At 31.1% G+C, this 27,342-nt stretch overlaps 3 protein-coding genes across 3 annotated transcripts in view; 1 reads left to right on the forward strand and 2 right to left on the reverse strand.

Moving 5' to 3' along the window:
• The window catches only part of LOC109344625, a 4,705-nt gene extending 4,318 nt beyond the window's left edge, over window positions 1-387 (reverse strand). Inside the window, exon 1 of the mRNA XM_019583383.1 lies at window positions 44-387. Coding sequence (XP_019438928.1) covers window positions 44-387 — 344 coding nt within the window. The remainder of the gene's footprint in view (window positions 1-43) is intronic.
• On the forward strand, window positions 12,949-17,430 carry LOC109345840. The gene is made up of 6 exons (XM_019585072.1): window positions 12,949-13,361; window positions 13,503-13,627; window positions 13,732-13,790; window positions 14,119-15,879; window positions 16,168-16,306; window positions 16,661-17,430. The coding sequence occupies exons 2-6, from the start codon at window positions 13,525-13,527 to the stop codon at window positions 17,332-17,334; spliced, it is 2,736 nt and encodes a 911-aa protein (XP_019440617.1). The 5' UTR covers window positions 12,949-13,361; window positions 13,503-13,524; the 3' UTR covers window positions 17,335-17,430.
• LOC109345842 (GTP-binding protein SAR1A-like) lies at window positions 21,969-24,510 on the reverse strand. Its single transcript, XM_019585074.1, has 3 exons — window positions 24,255-24,510; window positions 23,666-23,797; window positions 21,969-22,431 (listed from the first exon to the last, which is right to left on the reverse strand). Exons 1-3 carry the CDS (start codon window positions 24,381-24,383, stop codon window positions 22,111-22,113), a joined length of 582 nt encoding a protein of 193 aa, XP_019440619.1. The 5' UTR covers window positions 24,384-24,510; the 3' UTR covers window positions 21,969-22,110.

Here is a 27,342-nt window from a genome sequence, read left to right on the forward strand (position 1 = left end):
GAAGGTAAAGTCATAAAAACCTTTCCCTAGAGAAACCATGGACCATTTGCCAACCATACTCCAAAGAGAAGAAAGCTTTGTTTTTAGATCCAGGAATTTAATAGGAGTATCACCTTTAGAGAAAATCAACCTACCATGAAGATGAGTTTTACACCGTTGCAGCCCTGCTTGGTATTCATCTTCGGGTATTTTGATGGCAATGGCATCACCTTTCAAACAAGGTTGAGGTAGTTGAGATAAAGATATATCACACGTGCTTTTGAGAGCTTGAGCAAAGGTACGTTTAGCAGGGAGAGCACCCTGAGATGATTTAGGAGCTGGTTTTGGTGCACTCTCCAGCTCCAAGTCCTTCAAGAAGTCCCAGGGGATGAAGGAAGAATGATTCATGGTGTCACAATGGCAGAAAAAACTTTCCAAGAAGATGGGAGAACCTTTCCAAGAAGTTGGGACCTTGCCCTAGCAGAGCATTTTTAATCACCCAATTTAAGTAATAGAGTCATTCAATTGATGAAAGATGGTAAATATGGAAGTATTAATTGGTTGAATAAAGATGTATATTTCTCTTAGTTTAGATTCTCTCCTGGTAAAAATAAATTTTAAGGGTCCAATGTTTATTTATTTTTGAATTAATTTAAAAAAAATTACAAAATCTTATCTTCCTTCATATTCTAGTACTTGAGTAAAAGTACATATTTCTCCCGGTTCAAATTTATTGCTTTTTGTTTGGATATATTTTGTCACCCCATTGATTATCATCCTAATAAGTTCTATCATGGGTAAAAATTTACTTGTCCATTAAATTTGTTATTGCTTCTCCTACTTGTGCTATTTTTTACTTTATTTTCTTTTCCTCTATAAGTTTCAATGTTGTAGATTTATTATTGATTTTCTCTAACTTTAAACCATAAAGAGATATAACTTTAACTTTTCTGTCAAATTTCAATTCGCTGCTTAGATAAGGTTAGATTTTTTTAAGTTTAATATTAAGGATTTGTATGTATGAAAATAAGTTTGTCAAAAGAAGATGAAGTCAGTTTCGGTGATTCCTAAGTACTCAAAAGGTAATAGTCTTTGACTATCAATGGAAAGAACTCTTGAAAATCTCTAAAATAATTCTTTAAATAGCAACATCAAAAATGGCACAAAGGAAACGGTAAATCATTATATTACATTTGTTGGTGCAATTTGCAATATATATGCTAACATGCATATGACTACATAAATTTTAAAATGATGCCATAATTGAATAAACCCATCACAAGGATAAATTGACACTAAGTTTATAAATTAATAAATGAATAACTAATTTAAATAAAGCCACATCCTTATAGGGTTTCCTCATTACAAATTTCTATGAAACACATGAACTAACATCATATAGTTTAACACTAAGTGAGAGCACTTCGAATCTTATGCCAAACTCTCTTGTTTTAGTAGCACATCTATTGTCATATATTTAGTGTCACTTCATATGTCATAAGCTATGAATGATCAGAAAACTACTTAAAAATTAAATTTTAATTTAATTATAGTTTTTTAACAAATCACAATGTCATAGCACGTGGAATGATATTAACTGTGATACAGCAGATGTGCACTATCTGACCTTTCCTCTTTCTTGAAATATACACAGCAGTATTAGGTAAAGAGCAATAATATCGGTTCCTAGATTCTGCTCCATCACCATTAGGACGGTATAAAAAATTGAGTTTAAAATCTATATGTTAAATTGTGAATCTAAGGAGAAGGGAGGAAGAATGGATCAACAAACTACTCAACAAAATATATCTTAGAGTCTTTATTTTTATTTGTTTTGTAACTTTCCTTTTTGGGTAATTTTTTGTTGTTATTTCTGTTTTTAGTTTTGACAGTTTTTCCTCTTTTAGAAAGTATCTATTTTCTTCTTCTTTTCTGTTAAGAGCCAGTGAGTATATATAAACTGGTTCTGCTTTGGCATTAGAATTAATCAAGAAAGATCAATAAAGAGATTGAGGCATATTCATTGAATGGTTTCTTGAGTTTTCTTCTTCCCTCATTCTTCTTCAAATTACATTATCGTTGTGCAATCCTTTTCTTCCTCTTGTTCATCCCTGTTATTTCTGCAAACATGGACACACCATCTTTTTAAGATGGTATCAGAGCTATAAACTTTGATGCGCCTCTATCGTCTGTTCTACCTGTATCTAGTTTCATCTTGCTTCTAAACATTCCAACCTTTCCTATCTCGAAGAATCCTTGATGGCCACCAACCTGATCCAGGGTTCTCATTCGGATGTATGAAGTAAGGACTTGATGGATCACTTAAGACATTGATTCTGTCATGGATCAATCAATCTCTAGATCCATCCATAACAAAGAGTGTTCTTTGGCTAGAGACAACATTTGAAGTGTGAAGTGATTTGAAAGAAAGGTACTATCAAGGAGATATCTTTCGTATATGTGATGTTCAAGAGGATCTTTACAGATTAAGACAGGGTAACCTCTCAATTGATGCTTACTACACCCAATTGAAACGCCTTTGGCAAGAACTAGACAATTCTAGACCTATTCCTTGTTGTATGTGTGAATTCAAGTGCAAGAGCACTGTGGTTCCTGTTGTAAAAGCTTATAGGGAAAATGACTATGTCGTAAGGTTCTTGAAAGGATTGAATGAACAATACTAGCAGTAAGGTCCCAAATTATGCTTATGGAACCTCTCCCAGGCATCAACAAGGCATTTTCTCTACTTGTTCAACAAGAAAGGCAATTAAACAACCCTTATGATGAATCAAGGGTGTTAACTAGCAATGCAGATGAAGCATATGACAGAGGAAGAGCTAGAGGAACGGGATTTAGAGGCTCTACATCAGGAAGAGGAAGAAACTATTTTGGAAGAGGGACAAAAATGTGCACCTACTGCAACAAAACAGGTCATACAATAGACATGTGCTATAAGAAACATGAATATCCTCCTAGTTTCAAAACCAATAACAATTTGAACCACATTATGAGTAATGAAGATGATGGAATCAACAACAGCATTGATGCTGAACAAAATTCAGATGATCCAGGAACAATGCCATTCACTATGGACCAACAACAAGCCATATTGGCATTAATGAAGCAACAACAAACAAACTCTCAACCTCTGCACATCACCAATAAGATTAGTTCCAATCCAACAGGTATATCACACACTACAAATAACTTATCAATATCAAAAGATTGGATACTTGACACTGGGGCAACAGATCATGTTTGCTACTCAATGTCAAATTTCCAATCTTTCAAAAGAATACCTCCTATTCATGTGAAGCTGCCTAATGGGAGTGATGTTGTTGCAACCATTGCAGGAACTGTTCTATTCTCAAATAATTTCTACTTATCCAATGTTCTTTTCATTCCTTGTTTTAAATTTAACATTATATCTGTTTCCAAGCTAACTGTGTCTCTTAATTGTGAGTTGATTTTCTCAAAAATGAAATGTATAATTCAGGAACAGAATACCTTGAGGATGATTGGTGCAGCTGAGATTAGGAGAGGATTATACATTGTTAATAACAATAGTTTGATTAGTAATGTCCCTTATGTAAATCAATTTAATACTTACAAGAATGATGTATGACATAAGAGGTTAGGTCATTTATCTCATGCCAAATTAGTGAATATGCCAAAACATGTTCCTTTCATATAATGCCAAATTGTGAATCTAAGGAGAAGGGAGGAAGAATGGATCAACAAAATATATCTTAGAGTCTTTATTTTTATTTGTTTTGTAACTTTCTTTTTTGGGTAATTTTTGGTTGTTATTTCTGTTTTTAGTTTTGACAGTTTTTCCTCTTTTAGAAAGTATCTATTTCTTCTTCTTTTCTGTTAAGAGCCAGTGAGTATATATAAATTGGTTCTGCTTTGGCATTAGAATTAATCAAGAAAGATCAATAAAGAGATTGAGGCATATTCATTGAATGGTTTCTTGAGTTTTCTTCTTCCCTGATTCTTCTTCTTCTTCAAATTACATTACCGTCGTGCAATCCTTTTCTTCCTCTTGTTCATCCTTGTTATTTCTTCAAACATGGACACACCATCTTTTTAAGACTATATACGGAAAATATAAAGTTTTTTATACTGTCAGCATATCATCCATTATTGATTTGTATTAGTTTTGTTTGAGAGTCAATAATAGTTAACAAATCAATGGTAAGTAATTTGTTGATAGTATAAAAATCATTTGCACTATCACTATATACATATTAAGTCTTAAAAAATTTACTTGTTGTTCCCATGGTGAAAAGCAAATAGGAAATTGATCAATATGTGATTGTGATTCACCAAATGGCCATTCATTTTCATCATTATATGCTAACCAACTTAGTGGCATTTCTCCTGACTCTGGGTGTTGATTAGAACCTAGTTGGTCACTCTTTGTGGCTTCATCAATATGTGATATTGAGGTTGATGCTTCACACAAATTTGGCCACGTTTCTGCACATATATTTTATAGATCATGGGATTATTATAATCATAATAGATAATTTTCTTTTATCAATGATCATAAATGTATATTATATACTCTAAAATGTTACTTGCAGTTTACTAACGAAATTCTTTTTTTACGGGGTAGGATTAAGTGGTAGCATAAAATAAAAAATAAAACTCTATATAAATTAAATTACAATCTTATACTACTATTATATTATGGAAGGACGGACTTAGGATTGCCCAATATAAAATAAAAAATAAAAAATAAAAATCTATATAAATTACAATCTTATACTACTATTATATTTTGCAGTATACTATTAGAAAATGTATACATATGATTTTATGAACATTGTACTAATAAAGGCAGTACACATATAATGATGGGTGTTCAAAATGGCCCAATCATAAAGTGGAAAAAATAAAACAAAACAGACAATGCATTTTTTACAAGGGTTTTGTGGTTTTAAGTTTTTCACAATGCCCTGGGTGTGATACCAAACATGTAATCTTATCTAATAAAAAATATAAGAAGAAGAAAATACAACTATTATCGGTTGCTAGAAGTAATGAAACTATATTTTATAATCTATATATAATAAAGAGGAAGAAAAATTACATTTATTATGCTTTACTATGGTTGAAAATAGTGAGGGTGTTCAAAATGTAAAATTGGGCTCTTGGCCAAGGTTTTTAATAATGTTTGTGGGCCGCCTATTTTACCCGTTCAAAAAGAACGTGAACAAGTAAAGTATTTTGTGTAAACAATTTTGGATGGATGGACATATTTTTTATTAGAGGTATAAACAGTTTCGATTTAAACTGTAAAATCAATAGAACCGTGCCAAACCAAACCGAAAAATGTGGTTCATATACAATGATTTGTATAGAAATAGTAATAATAAAATAATGCAGATGCGTTAGAGTGATCAAATTTGGGAGTGAGGGACCAAAACTTCCACAAGCACACGCTTATGAGATTGAACACATGGACGAGCTTATGTTTGAAAGTTCAGGTTATGGAGTCAATTATCATCTATGTTCATTTTTGTTTATCTTCTTTAACAGATTTCCTATAAAATCAACTAGTGTGAAATTTCTCTGGATTTTTGGAACTTCCTTAATAATGAGAATCTTTGTTTATTTCATGTGCTAAAGGAGGCCTCTGTAAATTGTTGGAAAGGACTTTCAACAATTAATTATTGCGCTGAAGATTAATTATTGTCCGAGTTACGACTAGGTTGTTCTATTTAAAATGTTTATGGCAGTATATAAAAATGTATAAGCAAATTATCAATTATGTCATCCATATGATAAAACAGTTCAATTATTTATTTTGTATTCTCAGTACATGTGAGAAATGATCTCAAATCACCCACAATATAACTATCACGGTAAATTCTCGAATATGGTTTAAAAATAATAGATGATATTAGATTTTTCAAAAGTCAAAATAAATAAAGAAATATGTTTTTAATGCGTTGTCTAACAAGTCAACTAATCATAAACCAATAATTTAATGCGTCTTTTATTGATTACACAATCACCCACCATAATATACAATTTCTAAGCACTTTATTTATTATATTCACTTCAATTTTTGACAATTTTATTTGCAATTTCTTCACATATTTTTAAGATGTAGTGAATAAAACTCCTTCATGAATGACCTATTTGATTTCCGGTAATTAAGCTTTAGTTTGAGGCCTCAAAGCGTATAAGAGTAATAATTGAGTAATTATCATTAAGAGGGGCATTCACCCTTTGGAAAAACACCATTTCCCACCTCCAATACCTGGCTACAAATAAAGAAATAAAAAGAACCATACATAAGGGATATGTGGAAAAATTCCAAATACCATACAAAACAATCACAATTTTTTTCATTTTATAAGCAAATGTATTAAAATACTGCATAAGAGGTGTAAACTCAATTACAGGATACAAAAAAGTTTAATATAAGTAATAGGATCAATATATTATTGTGCAAAAAAATAAGATTTAAAACTAACCTTGTTAAGAACCATTGGAGCATTGTTAGAAAACACACTACGCCAGATATTATAATTAACAATGGTAATTCAATAGTGTTTTCTTGGATGTAGCTGTTAAAAATGAGGCATAAGAATATCAACAACGCACCTTAAAGCAAGCGTTGTCAATTTCATAGGTGAATACAACTTTAACAGCAGTCTTAAAAAAATGTTGTTGAATATCAGTGATGTTAGCATTAACTTGAATAAGTAATGTTTAACAACATAATTTATAGGAAGTGTTGTTAATGTACATTTATTCCACAGGATTAAAAAAGAATTGTTGTTAAAGATGACATAATAACAATGCTTTCTTAAATATATGTTGTTGCTTATATATAATATGTTTTATACATATTTTCATTTGTATGCAAATTCTTTGTTTTTATAAAAAAGAAAATGGGTTAATATGTGAAGATTTTTATGATACATAGTCTATTCCTTCATAAGTCATATCTACCCCAATACACCTACACTCTCTTCAAAGCATTACAATACCTAACTACACATCACAAGCTTAAAAGTGTTTTGCTTTTATTATTGTCATGCGCTTAAGGTTACAACCATTGGCATGAATTGCATTTTTTAATTATTCACCGCCACAAAAAGTTATGACAAATTAGAACTTTGTGGATTGTTTTGGAGGAATAGTAGTTTTTTACTTCATACCCCAATTGATTACAATTATACAGGAATAGAGTGAATCGAGTAGTATAAATGAGTAAATTATTTAGTCTGATTAAACATTAATTATTTAAAGAGAAAAAATATACACACGTAATAATTTTTTATATGTTGTTGTATTGTCAACCATTAAAATTTAATCAGTTTTAAATTTTAGGTATAAATAATACAAATGAATGTTGAGCGATGAACTAACAATGTATACATCTTTACCTTTAAATATTAAACTCATATTTACATTTTAAATAGCTTGTTCCCTTAAATCGTTGACTTTTTGTAAGTTTTTACTTCCCCATCAAACAAAGGGAGAGACTAATATTTACATTTTGAATGTTCTTGACATCATTCTTAAATATCTTAACAATCAAATATTTTATTTTTTATAGACAAATATTTTTTTTCAGGAAAAATGAGAGTATTACACGTTATAATTTATTTTCTTTCTAGACCAGATAATAAAACAAGACCATAAGCACACTTTTTAGAAAACATAATATATATATATAATATATATATATAATTTTCTATATATAAGTCTCCTGAAAATGCTCTTTTTGTGGCTATTTATAGATACTATATATGTTCTATAATTAGTGAAGGGTTGGCTTTAATTAAACATACATGCTTGCTATTGTTGGAAAAAAATTAAAACAACAAGACATGAAGATGATTATTATGAGCTGTTTTTCATCCCACATTAAGAACATGTGTCTCACTTTCAACCTTTTTCTAACTAACCATATAAAAGATTCCTAGATTATTGTGAGTTTCAACTTCGTCTTTCGCTCTCTCTTCCCTTTCGCCTGCTTATTAGCAGCAGGCAGAGGAAGAGAGAGAGAGGAAATCGAACACGAAAAAAGGTTGAAAAGATATATTTGTTATTATCATATTAAATTTCCTTAAAAACATGGAGTTGATGAGTGTTGAATCCTCTAGAGGAGATGTGAATGTGAGAACCACAAATGATAACAAAACATTGGCAAACAAGAATAGAACTTCTGAGTATTTTTATTATGAACCTTCTCCAAGGAGAGAACGTTTAAAGGTTGTGACAAAATCAAAGAAATCATCTTGGTGGAATGATCCTGAAAAGAAGAGAAAGAGAAGAGTGGCTAAATACAAGTTATATGCATCTGAAGGCAAATTCAAGCATTCTATAAAGAAAGGATTTCGATGGATCAAGATCAAATGGATCAAGATTGTCACCAATCTCTAACTAGAGAAAATTTAATCTTATAGATATATTGTTGACATTTATGACCTACTTTAATTTCAACCATGGTTTCAAGAGTGAAACATTGCTTAGGCACAACCACTAATATATTTTGCTAAGACATTCAAATTGTGTCATAATATATTACGAGGCACTTATGTGGATGGAATGATGATGAAATTTTTTATGCAAGTCGTGTATTAACATACGAGATATGTATATATAGTTATTGGCTTTCGTGTATTAAAACTTTGGCTTGTAAATACTAAAGTATCATGAGTGTTTATTTTAAAAGATTAGGTTTAATTACTTGATGTTATTTTGAATTTGTTGCAAGCTACAGTAACAACAGTAATAATTAACAACATTGCAGAACTAGGATCTTATCAAAATCTTCAATGACTGGCATCAACAAAACTCGGGCATGTACCATTTTTGAAGATTTTCGAGATCGTTATCGTCACCATTGTTGCGCATGCCACCAATATAGCCTTCATCAGCCATGGTTTTGGTGTAGTTAGAATGAACCCAGATTTGGGTTCTGGATTTGTGTTGATTTCAGTTTATGGTTTTTCTAGTTGTATGCTAAATATCCAGGGTTTATTCTTGTGAACAATGACCAAATGTATGAATGAAATTTTAGTGCAATATAATGTATCACTTGATTTTTCTAGGGAAAAAATTAACAAGAATTTTAATATATATCACTATGGAGAGAAAATCTTGCTAGCTAGGAACTACCTCAAATATAAGCTAAGGTTTAGAAATGTATCACACGAGTAAAAATATATAAGGATTATGAAGAAGGTACCACCACAGCAAAGTGGATTAGGTTTTCCATTGAGAAATGTGAAGAGGGAAGGTTATAATTTTTTGGATTTTTTTTAATTTAATATAGTATGACACAATTTTAATTTGCTGCAAAAAATGAGTGGTTGTGCCTATCATCCCATATTTAGGGTTATGCGTAAGCAAGTTTTTTTTGGATAGAGATCACATGTCTTAGATGGTGTTTTACTCCATGTCTCACGCCAATCAGAATGCTCAATTTTATTACCTTTTATTTTTAAAAATTTTCTTTTATCCACGTGTCAATATATGATTCGTTTGGAACAGGAATGAGACACCGTTGAGGACAGCTGATCCACATCCGTTTTATTATGGTATATATGGGCAGATAATCATGATTAATAATTGTATACATCCTTTCTTTGCATGTGTTATCTTTGTAGCATTTTTTAACTTCTAATTTAGATTATTGGTTGGTCCTTTTAGCATGGTCTTTGTCATGTTTTTCTTCTTATGAAACTCGGAATGGATGGCCTGGTTTATTGAGAGTGAGATACCAAATGCAATTCTTGGAGCAACTTTTATATGCAGATGGAAGCGATGGTTGTGCAATATTGGCTATAACTATAAGCAATTAAATAAAGAGAAAAAATTAAATAGAAGAAAAGAAGACCATGAATTGATTAATAAGATTCGACCAATTGTGCCATCGTTCCCGAAAGTGTGACTACCAATATGTTATTTAGAGAATAAGAATTATATATTCTAGTACACCCATTAGTCCAAATGCCAGTGAGGTATTTATAGTAGGTGCTTATATTCGGTCCATGTTATAATAAGATACTTAAGTCTAATATATAACATTAGTTTCTCTCCTTCCCTATAATTCAAGACAATACGAGTCTTCTTATAATAGTATATGCCAAGCAAATCGCAACAAACTCTACCTTGATTGAAATATTTTGCTCCCATTTATACAACAATCTTCACCTTGGTGAATATCTCGTTCTATCATACTGAATATGAGTATCATTTACGATGTTACCAAGAGTCTAGCTCTCCAAAGTTGTATTGCAGCTTCTCGTACCTCCATCCACTAGAACAAACTACCTAGCTCTGTGTTGGTAGAAATTATATCGATATTATGGAACCTCTATATCGAAGTACATTAATGATCCCAACTCAACCATGGAGCTTCATTCGAAAGCTTCAACCATTATCACCATTGTCTACTTCGATAATCATAGTTCAAAAGATTATCATACTCCACCATAAAAAGTATAGCCACAAGACACCTCACATCAATGTTAACCAATGTATGTTCCACACCCTTGTATTCAAGCCAATGCTCTTGTTATACCTGACATCTCTACTGATACATGTGTTACACCCTACATCCAAGTCAATGTTCGTGTTACACTGTATCAAAATTAGTCAAGGTCTGTGTGCTTTTATGGATCCACTACCAATTAACATCATTCACCATATGTCATAAGAAAACATCACTTCTCATCTCAGATGAGATAATCCTCTCAAACATCTAGCAAGATATTGTGAGCATTTATCTGATCATAGTCTAATGTTTTATGTGTGTCCCTAGCTACACATGGGTCCCAATCTAGCACATGGAGTTCTGGGGTTCTAGATGCAATACAATTATGGTCTCCATTGTAATTCCACCATGTTTCTTTCTCCTCCATCTCATCTGATTTATTATCTCACAATACCTTTGATAGCCCTTGTATAACCAACACATCATTCGACCTCATTTTCCAAATCCAAAGTTACTAGTTTCATTAAACTTATCCATTATGAATTTGATGTCTCAAGTGAATAGCTATCTACCCATTGGCTCTAATATCAATTGTTAGTGTAATAGAAATGATTGTCATGCAACATTGACCATAAGCAATCAAATAAAGTGCAAATAATAAGTAGAAGAGAAAAAGACAAGTGAATTATTAACGGGTTCAACTAATTGTGTTCACGTAACAGTATGTTATGAGGATAAAATTACAACCTATATAACAAATAACAGTATATTACATATAGATCAGATTTAAACATAACCAACAAGAAAACAAAATGATATAACAATAAGGCAATATAGAGAGTTTGATAGCATAATGACCAATTATCCTAACAATTTAAAATGATACATGAATGCATGTAAATATTTTTAGAGTGTAATATCTATGTATTATTAGTATAAAGATTTATATACAATTATTATATCATTAATCATTTATTTATATTATTTTTTGAAGAATCAATGATGATTAAATATAAATAGTGAATGATATAGTGACAGTGTATAAATTTTTTACGATTTCACATATTTTTCTCATAATTTTATATATGTAACCATAGAAACCTTTCCAGATTTTTCAAGGTGAAAGGTTGAAGATAATGTTTTGATACACAAAAATCAAGATAAGTAAATGTTAATTTAGCCTTTAAGGTTAAGATATTGGCCACATATCCTTTTTGGAAGAGAATATCAATTTTAAGTGGCCCTTTCAAATTCAAATAGGATAAGGTTAGAAAGAATGTACTTAGGAGTATGTATTTATAGCCTCTAAAATATGTATTGACTATGATTTCTTGGTGCTCAAGACTCTATCTTAGTTGATAATCTTGCATTTGATATTTATCACATATTACTAATAACAAAATAAAAAGTTACTGAATTTCAAAAAAGATTGAGCCCAACTTGAACTATGTCATAAGGCCCTATTGGACGATGTAGTTTATTAAAGTTAGTCAAAATGTTGAATTCACTAATCATAAAAATTTAACAACTAATTATGACAAATTTAAAATCATGGTGCACATAAATGGTTGCTTACATTTTCCTAGGAAAATAAAAATTAACATTTTTCTATCTGTGTGTAACTTCTGCTCCCCCTCTTTTATATATTTTTAAGTTAGGTTATAAACATAGTAAGAAACTATTAAATACAGTAGGATTTTCATGGAATGACATTGTGGACTATCCGGTAATAAAATGTAAAGAGAGTGATACATTTATAAAATTTTAATTAATTTAATTTAAAATAAAATAAAAAAATTGGACTTTTAATTTTTGTTTGGTGCTAGGTGTTGGAATCTAAATCTAGTATTGGAGAGTCCAATATTAGAGAGGATTTTAACCTGATTTTGATACAACTAGAATAATCTCATTTAGCATACATTTAAATTAAATTAAAAATGAGAGATATGAATATATTTTTGGAATAATCAAGAGTCTTATTCTATAGGAAAGAAATTAATTCTTTTAGAGTGTGTGATTTTCCCTTATTGCTTTCGAAAATTGAACTTTTGATATACATAAAGATCTAGTGTCGTTTTAGACTATTATATTCAATCCTTATTGATAATATAATTATGTTAAAATATCAAAAGAATTGAAGTATCATAAGAAAAATAAAGAGAAAAAAATATATGCACTAATAGTGTACTAACTTTATACATTATCATTGCATATTTATCATTCATGTTTTATAATCATTAGTTTTTATACATTATCGTAATATTATTTATCATTTATGTCTCTTTAAAAAAAAGTAACACAAATAAATAATAAATAATAGAATGACCATATATAAATCTTTCCCTATTACATTGAAATAAAACATGAAAATAAAAGAAATGGATAAAATATTTAATTTTTGATATTATAATTAATTATTTTCAATTTGAGCTCAAATCACTCACAAGACACAAGTGACACACACCCTCTGTTTCTCTCTCCCTCTCTCTTTCTCTCTCTTTCTCTATTCCCAATCGTAGTTTTTTCTTTCTTTCTCATCTTTTCAACTTTGTACTCTCACTCTCATCTCACAGATCTTACCATTCTCTCATTAGTTTCATCAAGAAATTATAGAGTTGCCATTTTAAGGTTTAGTTAGTAAACAAAGGGTTGCATCTTTTTTGCATTTTCGAAAAAATATTCAATATTTAATTTTGACTCATCTGAGATGTGATTTTTCGATTAATTAACAATAAAGTGTTAGCTTTGGAAAATGGGTCTGCGGTTATTTTCATGAAAATGGCGCAAAGTTTCAAATTTTCTTATCATTTTCTACCAACAAGTTGATTTTCATAATTGCATTGTGTTTGATGAACGACTCTTCAAATTCCCACAATGGGGTCCTGATTTTTTGAACGGTTTCTCATTCCAGGTAAGATTTCAAGTTTAATTTCAATTTATTTTACTAGTCTCAGTTCGCTAGTATATTCAGAAAAATTAGTTGATTTGGAATTTTGAGATTTGGGTTTTGTAGTTGAGAGAACCTAATTGTCAAAAAATGTTTACTTTATAGTTATTGTGATAAGAAAAGGAAGATGGAGATGCAGAAAGAATGTTCCAAAGGAAGTTTTTTCAGCTTGTTTGATTGGAATTCCAAATCTAGAAAGAAGTTGCTTTGGAATAATCCTAATTTACCTGGTACTAATATTCATGTTCTGTCTTTTTTATGTTCATGTTTGTTATCATTGTTTTCTTGCCATGTTTCATTTACTGAACATTCTTCATTTCTACATTAAATGCAGAAGGTTCAAAGCATGGGAAGGAAAATTTGGAGAGCATGCCAATGGTGCAGACCAATAGGGTGTGAATTTGTTCCACTTTTTGTATTCTGCTTGTTATTTTTTTAATCTTTTTTTGACAGTGTTTGATGCACAGACAGAACACAATGGAACAAAACAAAATAAGATGTTTTCACATGTTCTCTTTGGTTCCACTCCTCTGTGGAACTGGAGTGTTCTATTTTTCAATTCAATTTTTTGTCTTGTTCTGTTTATGTTATACATCAAACATAGAAGATACTTCATATGTGGTGTATCTTGTCTTGTTCTGACGTGTCTGCCAAATGCTACCGTAACTTTTAGGTTGTGTTTTCTTAAACATTTTTTGGTTGATTTTGACTATTGTTTCAGATTAAGGTAGATAAAAATGGAGCCAGTTCAAGTAACATTGTAAGTTCTGATTTTAGCTGTGCCCTCTCGGTTAATAGTGATGAAGGATATGGGAGTAAGGCCCCTGGGTTAGTAGCGAGACTCATGGGTTTGGATTCGTTGCCAACTTCAGAAGTCACTGAGCACTCCTCCACTTCATTATATGGCTCTAACGCCCATAGTGCTTATCATTGTCGTGAGAATGCTCTTTATTCAAAGGATAACTTTCGCCATGTGGACTATAGAAACGTGCTGCTTAAGGTGAAGTCTTCTTGCGATGCAATGGAATCAAAGGCACAAAAAGTTGGAAACTGCCCAATAAAGAGATTCCAAACTGAAATGTTGCCTCCGAGTTCTGCTAAACCCATCCCTGTTACTCATAATAAGCTGTTATCTCCTATCAAGAGTCCCAGTTTTCTGACCCCAAAGAATGCTGCTCACATTATGGAGGCCGCTTCCAAGATAATTGACGCAAGCCCTCGGCCGTATATGAGAAATAAAATGGCATCAGTTGGACCTTCATCTGTTCCCTTGAGAATTCTTGATTTGAAGGAGAGATTGGAAGCTTCTCAATTTGTAGCCATCCCTGAAAAGTCCGTGTATCCGAGAACTGCCAACCTTGCAAATGGCAAGCCTGGTGAGAGGAACAGTAATTTATATAAATATGCTCCAGCTTTAAATGGTTCGAGAGATTCAGGAAAAACTAGTTGTCGCAACTTAGCAAGTAAAGGAAAATCAGTTCCGCATTCAATACGGTCCCAAACCAATGTTCAGAGCAGAGATACAGTGACTGCAAATGGCAATAAGAAATACTTGAAGCAGAAAGGACTGGCCGAGATAAAGTCAACCCACTTCTCCAGGAGCGAGAAACCAAGTGCACAGCGAGGAATGCAGCAGAGAACTGGCAGAAGCCGGGATAGCAATGTGCTTGGGCAGAATAATCAAAAGCAGAATAGTTTAACCAACAAAGGTAAATCGACTTCAAAAATAGATTTCACCAAGCCTACAACTCAAACTTCATCTTCAGAAAGCTCTACTCGAATAAGGAAGACAAAGAACAAGGGTGCTGTAAATACCAAGATTCAGCCTAAAAGGTCAAGCACTAGAGCAACTAATTTCCAAAAGGAGATCCCACCATTCGATAGTACTTCTAAAAATAAAAAGTATATGAGCCGGGATGTTCTTGAGGCAAGAGGTCAGGATAAAGCTGTAAATAATTTTGAAAGAAAGTCCATAAAATGCAACATTACTACTGACGGAATTATCGAGGAGGATGCATTTAGCATGAATGAAAGCAATGATGTGATTTCATTCACATTTACATCTCCCTTGAGGAGAAGCATGCCCGAGTCCTTGTCCTTTGCTGAGCAGGTGGTGGAAAGTAGAAATGGAACTGGTGTCGATTCTTTTGGGCATAACGATAATCATTATCCCAAAAAATTATCATTTTCTCCTCCAGGGTTACCTATGATAAATGGTGATAGTTTAAGTGACTTATTGGAGAAAAAGCTTCAAGAATTGACATCTAGAATGGATTTGCCTCAGTGTACATTGGCCACAGAGGAGTCTTCTGCCGATTCGAGATCTTATTTGCAAGACCAAGTTCCCAGTGTTGTAAGCCCCATGTCCGTGGAACAAGGTGGAAGCTTTCACCCTTACCTGTTTAGTGATAAACTGGATAACATGCATGACTGGCATTATTCAAATGATGATCCAGCGTTTCACATGAATCCGCAATTTCAGGTCTCATTTTTTTTATCAGTTTCATCTATTATACTTTTCATTCGAAGTATTAATTATTAATTTATCATCATGCTAACTTTCTAACATCAATTGGCCATTATAATATGATGGAGGGTTGAGGCTGGGAAAAGGAATATATGCAGAATGTGTTAGTTCCTATTTTTCCGGGATTTGTTTAATATGTTCTACAAACAATTTGCAGATTCAAATTGTTTTTATTTGATATTTTCAATAATCTCTGGTATTAGAAGAGACCATGCTCATGTCAGTGTTCAATCATTTATGCAGAAAGCAATGGAAGATCCTAGCTGTAGTGGCAACAGTGACAACGGATATGATCGAAGTTGTCAGCATCCTAGAGCTGTCACAGTTTTTGAAAGTCCTTCTGTCAGTGAAAGCTACATGGATAGTGAAGACAGTGCATATGGTAATGTTTAATCTTTATCTTTTGACTTCTGATGAACATCATTGTTTCGATGAAAAAGCAAAATCTCATAACTGGTCTGCATTGTGCTTTCTTTGCTATTGTTGCTGAATTATTCATACAACTTTGCTGATTTTGCATAATTTCAGGGTGTTTTATTTTATGATTTAATTTTTTTTTCTTCTAAAATGTCGTATATCCTCTGACAATTATGCCGTGCTTGTGTAGTACAAACTTGTTAGATATCATTCCCTATGTTGGGTCATAGAAAAGTTGCTAGAAATTCGATGCAGTTTCTCAATATAAATGCATTTAACTACAAAATAGTAATGCCTGTAAGTTTCTTCAATTTTTCAGGCAGCACAGTTTATTCTTACATGCAAGACGAAGAAGTATCTAATTTTTCTGATATAAATGAATCTGTATCACTTGAAAAGGAAGCCAGTTCGGCGCAAAGCTCTTCTGTATTGGGGGATGAAAATATGGCTGTGAAACAACTACGTGAAATAACAAATTTGGAAGATTTTAAAAGATCAAGGTACATGGGACTTGAATATGTACATGATATACTCACCAATGCGGAGTTTATAGCAGAAGAGTATGTCATCGGTCAAATCAATACAATCATAATGCCAAACATCTTTGATCGGTTGGAGAATCAAATCAATGGAGCAGAAAACTGTCAAGAGTGCTCTAAGCTTGAAAGGAAGGTTGTATTTGACTTTGTGAGTGAGTGCCTAGAGTTGAGATGCAGGCGAGCTTTTATTGGAACCTGCAAAGAATGGCCTCGATGGGAGATATCATTTCAAAGGAAGAGCGTTTTGGCCGAGGAATTGTACAGGCAGATGCTCGGTTTTGTTAACATGGAAGAAGAAGTAATGGTGGATGAGCTTGTCAACAATGACATGAGCACTGGTTGCGGTCGATGGCTTGACTTCGACGCTGAAGCCTTTGAAGAGGGTTTAGAGGTTGAGCAGGAAATAGTAGATAGTTTGGTGAATGAATTGGTTTCTGATTTGTTACATGTTTAACCCCTTACATGATTTGTGAAGGAAAGAATTACATTAAATTTCTTAGAAAGAAAAGTGTAAGTATCTTATGGTATTTAATCTATTCATGTTTTCTCATTAGGTGGTAATATTTTTAGGCACTCATTAGTAGTAGAATTCATGTTAAAAAGTTTATTTATATGTAAAAACAGATTTTGGGTATGTTAGAAAATGATTTACTTGACACATGGCTTCTATACAATTTGATGTTTGTGTTGAGTAGAGAGTGGACTATGAGTGCGAATCAACACTACTTTTTGTTTATTGGTATGTGTTCTAATTGTATGATCTACATCTACATGGTCAACAACAACAAGCCTCACATGGTGTTAACAACATACCATGTGGTTTCTTCATTATTTTCTTGTTTTTTCTTTAGCCCTTTTGTTCCATGGCTTGAGATCTTTGTGCCATTGCCTACATCTACATAATGTTGCAGATAAATGATTAATATAAGAATAGAAACACTATGGTTGTATCATAGCCACACAAAAAAGGTGAAGTGATAAATGGAGGGGGTCACATAAATAACACTAATACATGTAAAGAAAATGACACTAAATAATCTTTATTGACTGAGTCATGATCAGGTTGCTTTCTTTAAGATGTTTCGTGATACTGTTAAGATTGTGTAAGCAGACTATTAATCACGTCATCCTAGTATAAAATAACCAAATTCTTTGTTATACAATTTCTTACTGCACTATAAGAATCGCTCTTGAATATAACCACAATATGACTACTAGTGTCAATTCTTGAATTCCCACAATATGGCTACCCCTGCCGATTCTTTTCCCACAATATTGACTACCAATTTCAGTTCTCGATATTCCCACAATTTGACTGCATATGCCAATTCTATAGTGTCATAGAAAGAAAAGGAAAGAAGGTTGCCGAAAATGGGTCGGCGAAAAATTATGGGGGAGAAAGAAGAAAATGAGAGGAAACGCCTTTAACTTTGGACGAGAATTATGAAGGGAAGAGACCTCTATTTATAGCCTGAGGCCTCCAACGAGTTCCTCATCCGATGATCCAAAAAGGTGGCAAAATCCCAAACAGTTACATGATCTGACGACTCTGGAAAAATTCACCACGCGGATCTCTATCTCTTTGACTAAGATCTTCTCCCCCACTCTCCATTGTCTAGTCGTGTGGACTTGGTCACACACGTTTGCCACACGTGTGTTGGTCAACACACGGTCCAAGCCGAAAAGCCCAAAAAATAAAGTAAAATAGTATTTATTTAAAAAATAATATTGAGCCCAAGCCCAAGCCCAACCCGAGTTGATGGGTTGGATGGTGACGGAAGTGGTGTGCGCCGCATGTGTGTGTGGAGAGGGTTTGTTTGTATTAGTCCTCACCCACTCAAAAAACTTATTATATCCCTTAAGGCACATCCCAGGGGTGTAACTTAAGGCTTAACAAATAAAGTCTTTCAACTTATCTCCTCCGAACAATATGGGACTTGTGGAGTTTATTCATTTCACACATCCGAGATCCTCATTTAATGGTCTCATTAATGTGCATTAAAACCACTTCAAAACCATCATTTTTCAAACAAGTTCCAATAATTATGTATACTTAAAGGCGGAAAAATGTATGTAGCCACATGATAAGTTTTATACACTGTCACTGCATTATGCACCATATTCATATTTAATGATCATGAACTCTTGAAAAAAAAATAATTCAAATGAACAAGGGATGATGTAATGACTATGTATAATATTATACTTATAGTGCATACATACTACACTCATAATGGCTTGAAAAATTAAAAAAAACATTTCGAAAAAATATTTTCCACAAACATATTTGATAAAAACAATTTATGTAAAATTAGAAACCATTTTTGGTTAGAAGCTTCATAAATGATTCCAGGCTCTCTCTTCTCTTGGTAGTTAGTAACAGTTTTAAGAGAATTTAAAAAATTTAGATTCTCCCAAAACTTTTATTTTGTATGAATTTGTTGTGAAATTTTGGTTGGCTAGGTGTTACTATTCTTTGTAAAGCAAAAACATGCTTATTACCACCCACCCCTTATTATTCTTCTTTCTTGGCTATGTAGAAAACTGAAATGCTTCTCTCCTTTCTATAATGTTTACATCTTAATATGTTTATCTCATTAATATAACAATTACAGTATTTAAGAGACTATTCTTTTTTATTATTTCTATACAAAAATATCCTTTTTAAAAAAACACTTATAATATATTGATATATATATTTGGGGATAAGACTCACTTTTCATAATATCATTGTAATAATATTTTGAAAATTATTTAGACTTCAAATCATCGTGTTGAAGAATCCGTAGTGAAATATGAGGAGAAATAAATTTTATGAAATTTAAAAATTATAAATTAAAAAATAATTTAAAATCATAATCATTAAAAAACATTACGTGATCAGTGCCATAATATCCAAATAGTACTGAATCCTCCGATAATAACGATAACTTGGGGTGGGAAAAATAATTTACTAATAAAAATGTAACCTATTGATTTTATTAAGGATATATGTTAGTTTCTAATTACTTGTTGAAAAATTCAAAAGTAACCAATTTGTGAGATGTGAATGGCATTTAAATTTCAGCTTCTTCAAAACCCAAAATTATGGCAATTTCATACTATGCTCTCTGAAATCCATATATTATTCAACACTTTGGACTTATACTACATGTCACATTAATCAATACTAAAGAGACTTTAACTACCCAAATATTAGTTTAGAATAATGATCCTTCATTGGTCCTACTTGAAACAATCACTAGCCACATGTTTCCTCTACATGTGATTCCTTCTTTTTATTACTACAACTTATTGTTATTCGTATTATTAATATTATTAATTTGGTTGTTATAGTAATAATAAAAAGAAGATTAATATTCTCATATTATCATTTGTGTTTAAATATATTAGTATTAAATATCTTATAAAATGATAGTGAAATAAATTGAGATATTAATCATAAGATTTAAGCCAGTTAAATGAGATGGAGGAGTATATATATAAAGTGTTCCGTAATTACATACATAAAATATGGTCTGAGATAGAATTTGAGATATAGTTCATAATATATATCTTTTATTCCAAGATTCAAGCCCTTTCCACTTTCATATGGCACTTTGATGCTTAAAATTTGGAAGGTTTGCTTCATATTTTAACATATGAGTTATTACTTTAAGATAGGCAAGCACGGATATAACATGAATAGAGATATAAATGGATATGAAAAAGAGATATGACAAATTTTAAAATTAAAGTACTTTAAAATTCTACTCTAATATAAGTATATCTTCTATACTATACTAGCGTGTTGACATGCATTGTCGTGTCTGTCAACCCGCTTTCCTATCGTTTGTAATGTATAGTTTGTATTTTATAAAATCAAATATAATTTTTTGCGCTAAATTTACGGTTGAATTTATTCAATTGGTCTAATATTCAATTTTTTAAATACACTTTTAAAATAGGAAGATAATAAGGATAAAATAAGAAAATAATATTATATGGTGTTTTGGTAGAAATAAAAAGATATTGAGGGCAAAATAGGAAAAACACAAATTACACCATGATGGGTGGTTATTTTATGTTTTCCCTTTATTAATAGTATATGAGTATAGATATAAAACCAAAACTTGAAATAACTACCACCATTATTTATTTTTCCTATTTTTCCTTAATATTTTTTATTTCTAAAGTAAAATCATATAATCCTAAATAACTATAATTAATATATTTCACTTTAAGTTAGATATTATAATAAATAGGAAAATTATAATATGAAGTACATCCAATAAAAAAACATTTTAATTCTCTAAAATAAAAATAAAAATTTAACACTGATATCATAAAATAAGAATGTGGGTCATATAAAGCATAAAAAAGGAGACTCCCACTGAATGAATACTTTGGGTTGGTAGATGTACCACACTTATTTCGCAACTAGAGAGATTATTCATAATTTGAAACTTATAACCTCATAGTAATTAAGTAATAATTTACTGTTACGACAAAAATCATAAAGCTAATATAAAATCAACACAAAGCCAAATTTTGAATGAAAATATAAATAATGTTTTAAAAAAGTTAGAATAATCCATTACAAACATAATAAAATAGTAATATCAATATTGATATAGAAATATAACAAGAAGTATCCAAAAGTATTCATGAAATATTCTCAGTAATTAATGTGTAAAGATGTAAATATATCATGAATATTTTTTTATACTTCATGAAATTATGTAAATGTTGTAAAGATTATATACTAATCTTTAAATATTTGATATAAGTTGAGGTTTAAAGCATTTATTAAATGATTATCTCATAGCAAATATATAAAGATAATCAACATGGTACAATTATTTGTACATTTGAAATGGATACTAAAATCATATAAATATACCATACACCCTTTTTTTTGTTGATTCTGTGTGTTGGATTTCAGTTCTTAAAAAACTCTTTTCATAATCAATAATTAATGGGAATTTTTTACAACACAATCATGCTATCATGTTAACATCATGCATGCACATAATATCTCATCATATTGCATTCACACGATGTATAATATGTTAAAAATAATCAATAATGAATTAATCATCACAAGCAAAGTGGGAATGGGTTCACAAATATAACTTTTATAAAGTAAAAATTGAAATATACTGCAATTTCAACACCTCAACAAATTCATAACTATATAAACAAACTTCTTCTAGAAATGAGATACCAAGTCATCTCTTACTAATAGACACTACTTGATGTACTGAGAAACCCATTTGAAACCATCTCCATAACCCATTTTCCTCACAATACTGCACATGAATACCTCCATCGGACGAACATTCGAGTCTACCAAATTCACCTTACCCTTCCCTGTGGTGAAGTTGGTCAGGCCCAAATGGTATCGCAACTCTTCTTCCGAGGCAGCATATGGAATATCTATTTTGTTTCCGAGGATAAGGAAAGGGACATTGGCCAAGGATTCATCAGAGAGGAGAGCATCCAGCTCTTTTTTTGACTCGGCAAATCTCTCCTTGTCATGAGCATCAACCAAGTAAACCACTGCATCTACCTGCATCAAAGAAGGATGAAACTTATGATCATAAAATGAATAATCAAAGTTAGAAAAAATTTCTTAGTTAGAATATCGAACATGTTACCAAATCATAAATTGCTTCAAAAGCACATGGGTCTGATAAGACACTATTAGCACCCCTCTAAAGTGAAAAGGTGCCATCAGCAATGAATTCTTTTAATTTAGTTGTAGTCTTTTTAGAACAACTTAATCATAATACTATAAATTACCATAGTGAAGCAAAGACACACGTTCTCTTCACACATTGACATGGGATAAGTATCCAATACCAATATCCTTGGATACTACAGCGATATAGTAAATCCAATACGATCGGGACATTTTAGGATGAGGCTTGTGAGGTTCCAATATGACTTTGAAATTTCATCTTAATACAAACTCTTCAGTTTTCTCACTGTATCTACTCCAGTTTCCTCTAACATATTGGAATATGATGCATGTCTCTTCTCTGCCTACATCTATGCAACAAAGCAGCAAATGTTGGCAACTTAGATGCATGAGCATGACTCTTCTTGCTTGCTGGGTTAAATCGGCACAACTTTCCCATTCTTTCAGGAGACGCACAATCATTTCCTTTCCGGATTGCTGGATAAAATCCACACAAGACAAACAAAGCAAGGAGATGCACATGCACTTCCTGGTTACTTGATAATGCATGAGACACAGAGCAAAGGGGGGGCATAAGGCAGAGTCCAATGAACACTTCTTGGTTGCTGGTTAAAATCCGCACGGGACACGTAGAGCATTGAGATGCACAATGATTAACAATTTCTATGTTGTGTTTACTATTTAGTAATGTCTAAGAAGTGTTTCCTGGTTTGCTTTTTTGACACTGCACTTATATATTCATTATGTTTTATTCATGCATATTTCTATATGTATCCTAAACATATTGTATCATATATTCCTCAAGAATAGTTGTACCGCTGAATCATGTCATATAATAACATCATAGCCTACAAGTTTGTACACCTTTTATATCTGACTCACTAAACCATCAACACATATTAGCAGGTGTAGCCATGTAAACCAAATTACCGAGGAATCAATACGTTAGGAGTTCAGATAACAAGATTTAATCCATCTTTAGAAGGCCTAGTGGCGACTAACCATGTATTTTAAATTCATAAAATGCATGATTTAGATACCTTCTCCTTATTAGGCAAATATGTACACAAAAGAGTATAGGCAATAGGAAAAAGAGTGGGACCTGGGCATAGTAATCTTTCCAGACTCTCCGAGCAATCTGGTGACCACCAAGATCAAAAGCTTTAAACTTGATCTTCCCGATACTCAACTCCTCCGACGTCGGATACTGTGTTGGCTGGTGTTGCACTAGCCTCTGCAAAACCAATTTCTCACAATAAAAAAACATCACACCAATACACCATAATGAAGGAACTCTTACAATAACACTATTCCACCGGAACAATCATATCATGCACTCAAATTAGGTTCATTAGACCCATCATATCATAGCAGTTAATCAGAATTGTACATTAATTGAGAATGATATTATCTATAAATTAACAATTTTCTGTAATTGACCTAATGAGCAACTAATCTATAGAATTTTTTTCCAGAATAACATAGCCAAACATAAACCATTAAGCTAGAAAAATGAAAACCTAAAACATCACTAAGAAACCAGATAACTTTTCTAGTATAGAAAAAATGCAAAAATTATGCACAAAAAAAAGTAAATAAGGGTAGAAATCAGACCCAGTTGAAGAATAAAGAAAAATACAAAAAAAAAAAGAGGAATAATAACGAAAATGGGAAAATTTTAAAAAAAAAACCTCATCTTTGAGCATATGAAGCAAAGTGGTTTTGCCAGCGTTATCAAGGCCTAAGAATAAGATCTTAGCCTCCTTTTGCCACAAACCAAGTGATGCTAAAACCCCATAAAACCAATCTACCAAAAACATCTCCTTTTTAGTCTTCTTTCAAAATCGATCGAAACCCTAATTTTGATTCAATCAAACCCCAAAACCAAGACACATAGAGAATTGGGAAATAGGGTGTTTTTGTTTGTTGTAACAAAATCTGGATGGGACTGAGACTGGTGACCGGCTCAGCCGGTAGGGGGCTTTGTTGGGCTGACTAGCTAGGCCCTTCTCTTAGAATTCATTATTATAGAACCTTTTTTTATATTATTATTTTTTAGATTTACCCGAATGTTAGTTCGGTAAGATTTCATTAGGTTCTCATATAGACAAAAATGGATAAGGATCATATATTACCACATGAATAAAAGAAAATATTTAAAAATAAAATTAACATTCTAATTAGCTTGAGATAAAGAATGATATACCATTCAGGACAAATGATTATTGTCCGACCAAAACAACTATACACCGTGAAAGAGAGTAGTTTATTAGGGATACTATTCCTTATACCAGAAAAATATTATTTTTTAGATTTGCTTTTAGGACTCACATTTTAAATTTTGTACCTCAATTTTTTACTAAAAACCCAAAATATTATTTTCATACCTTAATTTATTTCATTCACATATTCATATTCCAACAGGGGACAGTCGATAATACATAAAATTTTAAAAAGCTTCTATATTTCAACATAATGCATATATATATATGTATGTTTATTTACATCTGGAGGAAAAAATGTGATTTCAATGTTTATTTGATAAGATAGGAATTGTTTGAGAAAATGGGTGGTTTGTGCGAAGGAAAATGAAAATGAAAATAAAAGTATTATGAGATTTTTCAAATATTATAAGGTCAAAACTAAATATATGTTGTCCACAAACTGTATCTCATAACATTTTATTTATGTTGGGCCACAATATTGAAAACATAAAAACCGGAAGACCAAACCTTAAAATGTACATCAAAAACTACCTGACAATAATACACAAGGTGGTATATGATTGAACTCAATCGACTTTCATTGGAAAAATAATTTGAAGGTATGGGTTTATCTCAATTTGTAAATTGTGAGGTGAGAACGAGTTTAACAATAAAGATACAAATGTGATACCTAACCATAATCTTGATTGTAATATAATCATTTTTCAGTTTTTAAATTTGTTTCTTCCTAAGAATTTATATTTTGTTATATACAATACTATTTTTTAGTTGCTTACTTTCTTTAAGTTCTTAACATCTATTTTTATGAAATTTTGAAATCATACATGACTTTTATATGATTTGTTTGCATATTCTTTTACAAAAGCGAGAACGATTTGGACAAAAAATGAGTGAAAGGATTACCTCTCTATTAATGGAGAGGAGTTTAACTCATTGTATGCCATCTCTTTCATTCTCTACTTTTCTTTTATATTTAAAGTTGAATTTCTAAGTTTCCTTACTTTGATTCAAACAAATTTAGCATATTTTATTGTTTCAACCTAATGTTTAACAAGTATGATGCACACCTTCCATCTTTTTTTACATAACTTTAAATTGTTGACCAAGTAAAAAAGAAATGTATTTTGAAGAATGTTTCCAAGAAAAAGTAGAACTAGATTATCTCTTGTGATATGGTGCTTTCTTTATATATGCAACAATGCCGAGTTAAGAAGATTTTATTGCAATTGATAAGAAAAACTACAATAGTTTCTACCTTAGAAGTTGATTACATGAGTTTTAGAGGTTTGACACCAATTATTATCTATCCTACTTATATTTAGCCATTAAGAAGAGCAATATTTAAATACTTTAGGAATTCCTCCTTAATAGATGACATATAATGACTATTTTACATTGTTAGATAATGTATAGAATATATTTAATGATAGTATTTTTAAAATCTTAAAATCATCATCTCACTCTTGAAGAATATGAAATCGGATCTAATTCAAAAGTTACGTTAAATATAATATTTTTAATGTATCATAGAAATATAACAAATATTAAGTATTTATAATCTCTTTATGAATAAGTTTTTTCATCTTTATTATATAAAGGGAACTCGTGAGAAAGAGAAACAAAGAAAAAAGTTAGAAAAGTAACGATAAGAATATTGATATCCATCAAAGTGTTAGCTAGAATATATTCCTAGCTAGATATTGTATTTCATCTTACTTGAATTAGATTAATTAATATTGTTTCAGAGTAAGATAGACAAATGTTGTAATGTTACCTTTAGAATGGAGAAATTTGATATTACCTTTTTTTTATACTTTTACTCTATTTTATTTGTCAATTATATATTTTTTGTACTACTAAGGGTACTTCTCACCCTATGGATAAAAAACTAAACTTTTTTGGAATACACGATTGTCCCTTCCAACAAATGTTATTCACAATAATTGAACATTAACCTTTTGGTCATTTTAGGAATCTAGCTGAACCTTATATTATTAGACCAATGTCTTATTGGTTCTCATATGTGCAAATGATGCTAGCGCCCACGTGGTTGATGCTTGATGCTGAATAGTAAGCATGAAAAATAGATTATGATATATATGTATTATTAGTATAAAAATTTGTAAACAATCAATATATCATCATTATCATTATTTATTTGTATTATTTATTTTAAAAGTCAATAATAATTAAACATAAATAATATATTATATAATAACATTATATCAAACTCATACACTATTAGTATATACATTTTTTTTCCTCAAAAAAAATTAACAATGACAAAAAAATCATATAAGATCACAGTTTCCAAGAGATAGTTAATAACTTATAGAGTTGTTCACTTCTTGTGGGCCTCATGTCCCACCCATATGGAAATAAACAATGCCTTATATTCTTATCCATGTGCAATGGTGTGTAGTATTGCAACTTTATCAGATTTTTGACATATTAAGTTAGTTTTTTTATTCAATAAATTTAATATTATATCAATATTTATATAAGTAAAATTACAATTATCATTTTTTCCATTTAATTTATTTTCAAGGAATAA

This window comes from Lupinus angustifolius, chromosome LG04, assembly GCF_001865875.1.
Source record: "Lupinus angustifolius cultivar Tanjil chromosome LG04, LupAngTanjil_v1.0, whole genome shotgun sequence".
In the NCBI taxonomy this organism is placed as follows: domain Eukaryota; kingdom Viridiplantae; phylum Streptophyta; class Magnoliopsida; order Fabales; family Fabaceae; genus Lupinus; species Lupinus angustifolius.

Bases quoted from the DNA above. Each gene is read 5' to 3' on its own strand.
- LOC109345840 (XM_019585072.1), top strand. From the start codon at position 13,525: ATGGAGATGCAGAAAGAATGTTCCAAAGGAAGTTTTTTCAGCTTGTTT. The intron at 13,791-14,118 runs GTGTGAATTTGT...CTATTGTTTCAG, and splicing joins CAATGGTGCAGACCAATAGG to ATTAAGGTAGATAAAAATGG. The intron at 15,880-16,167 runs GTCTCATTTTTT...TCATTTATGCAG, and splicing joins ACATGAATCCGCAATTTCAG to AAAGCAATGGAAGATCCTAG.
- LOC109345842 (XM_019585074.1), bottom strand. From the start codon at position 24,383: ATGTTTTTGGTAGATTGGTTTTATGGGGTTTTAGCATCACTTGGTTTG. The intron at 23,798-24,254 runs GTTTTTTTTTTA...TTGGTTTTGCAG, and splicing joins TTCATATGCTCAAAGATGAG to AGGCTAGTGCAACACCAGCC. The intron at 22,432-23,665 runs GTCCCACTCTTT...TCTTTGATGCAG, and splicing joins GGAAAGATTACTATGCCCAG to GTAGATGCAGTGGTTTACTT.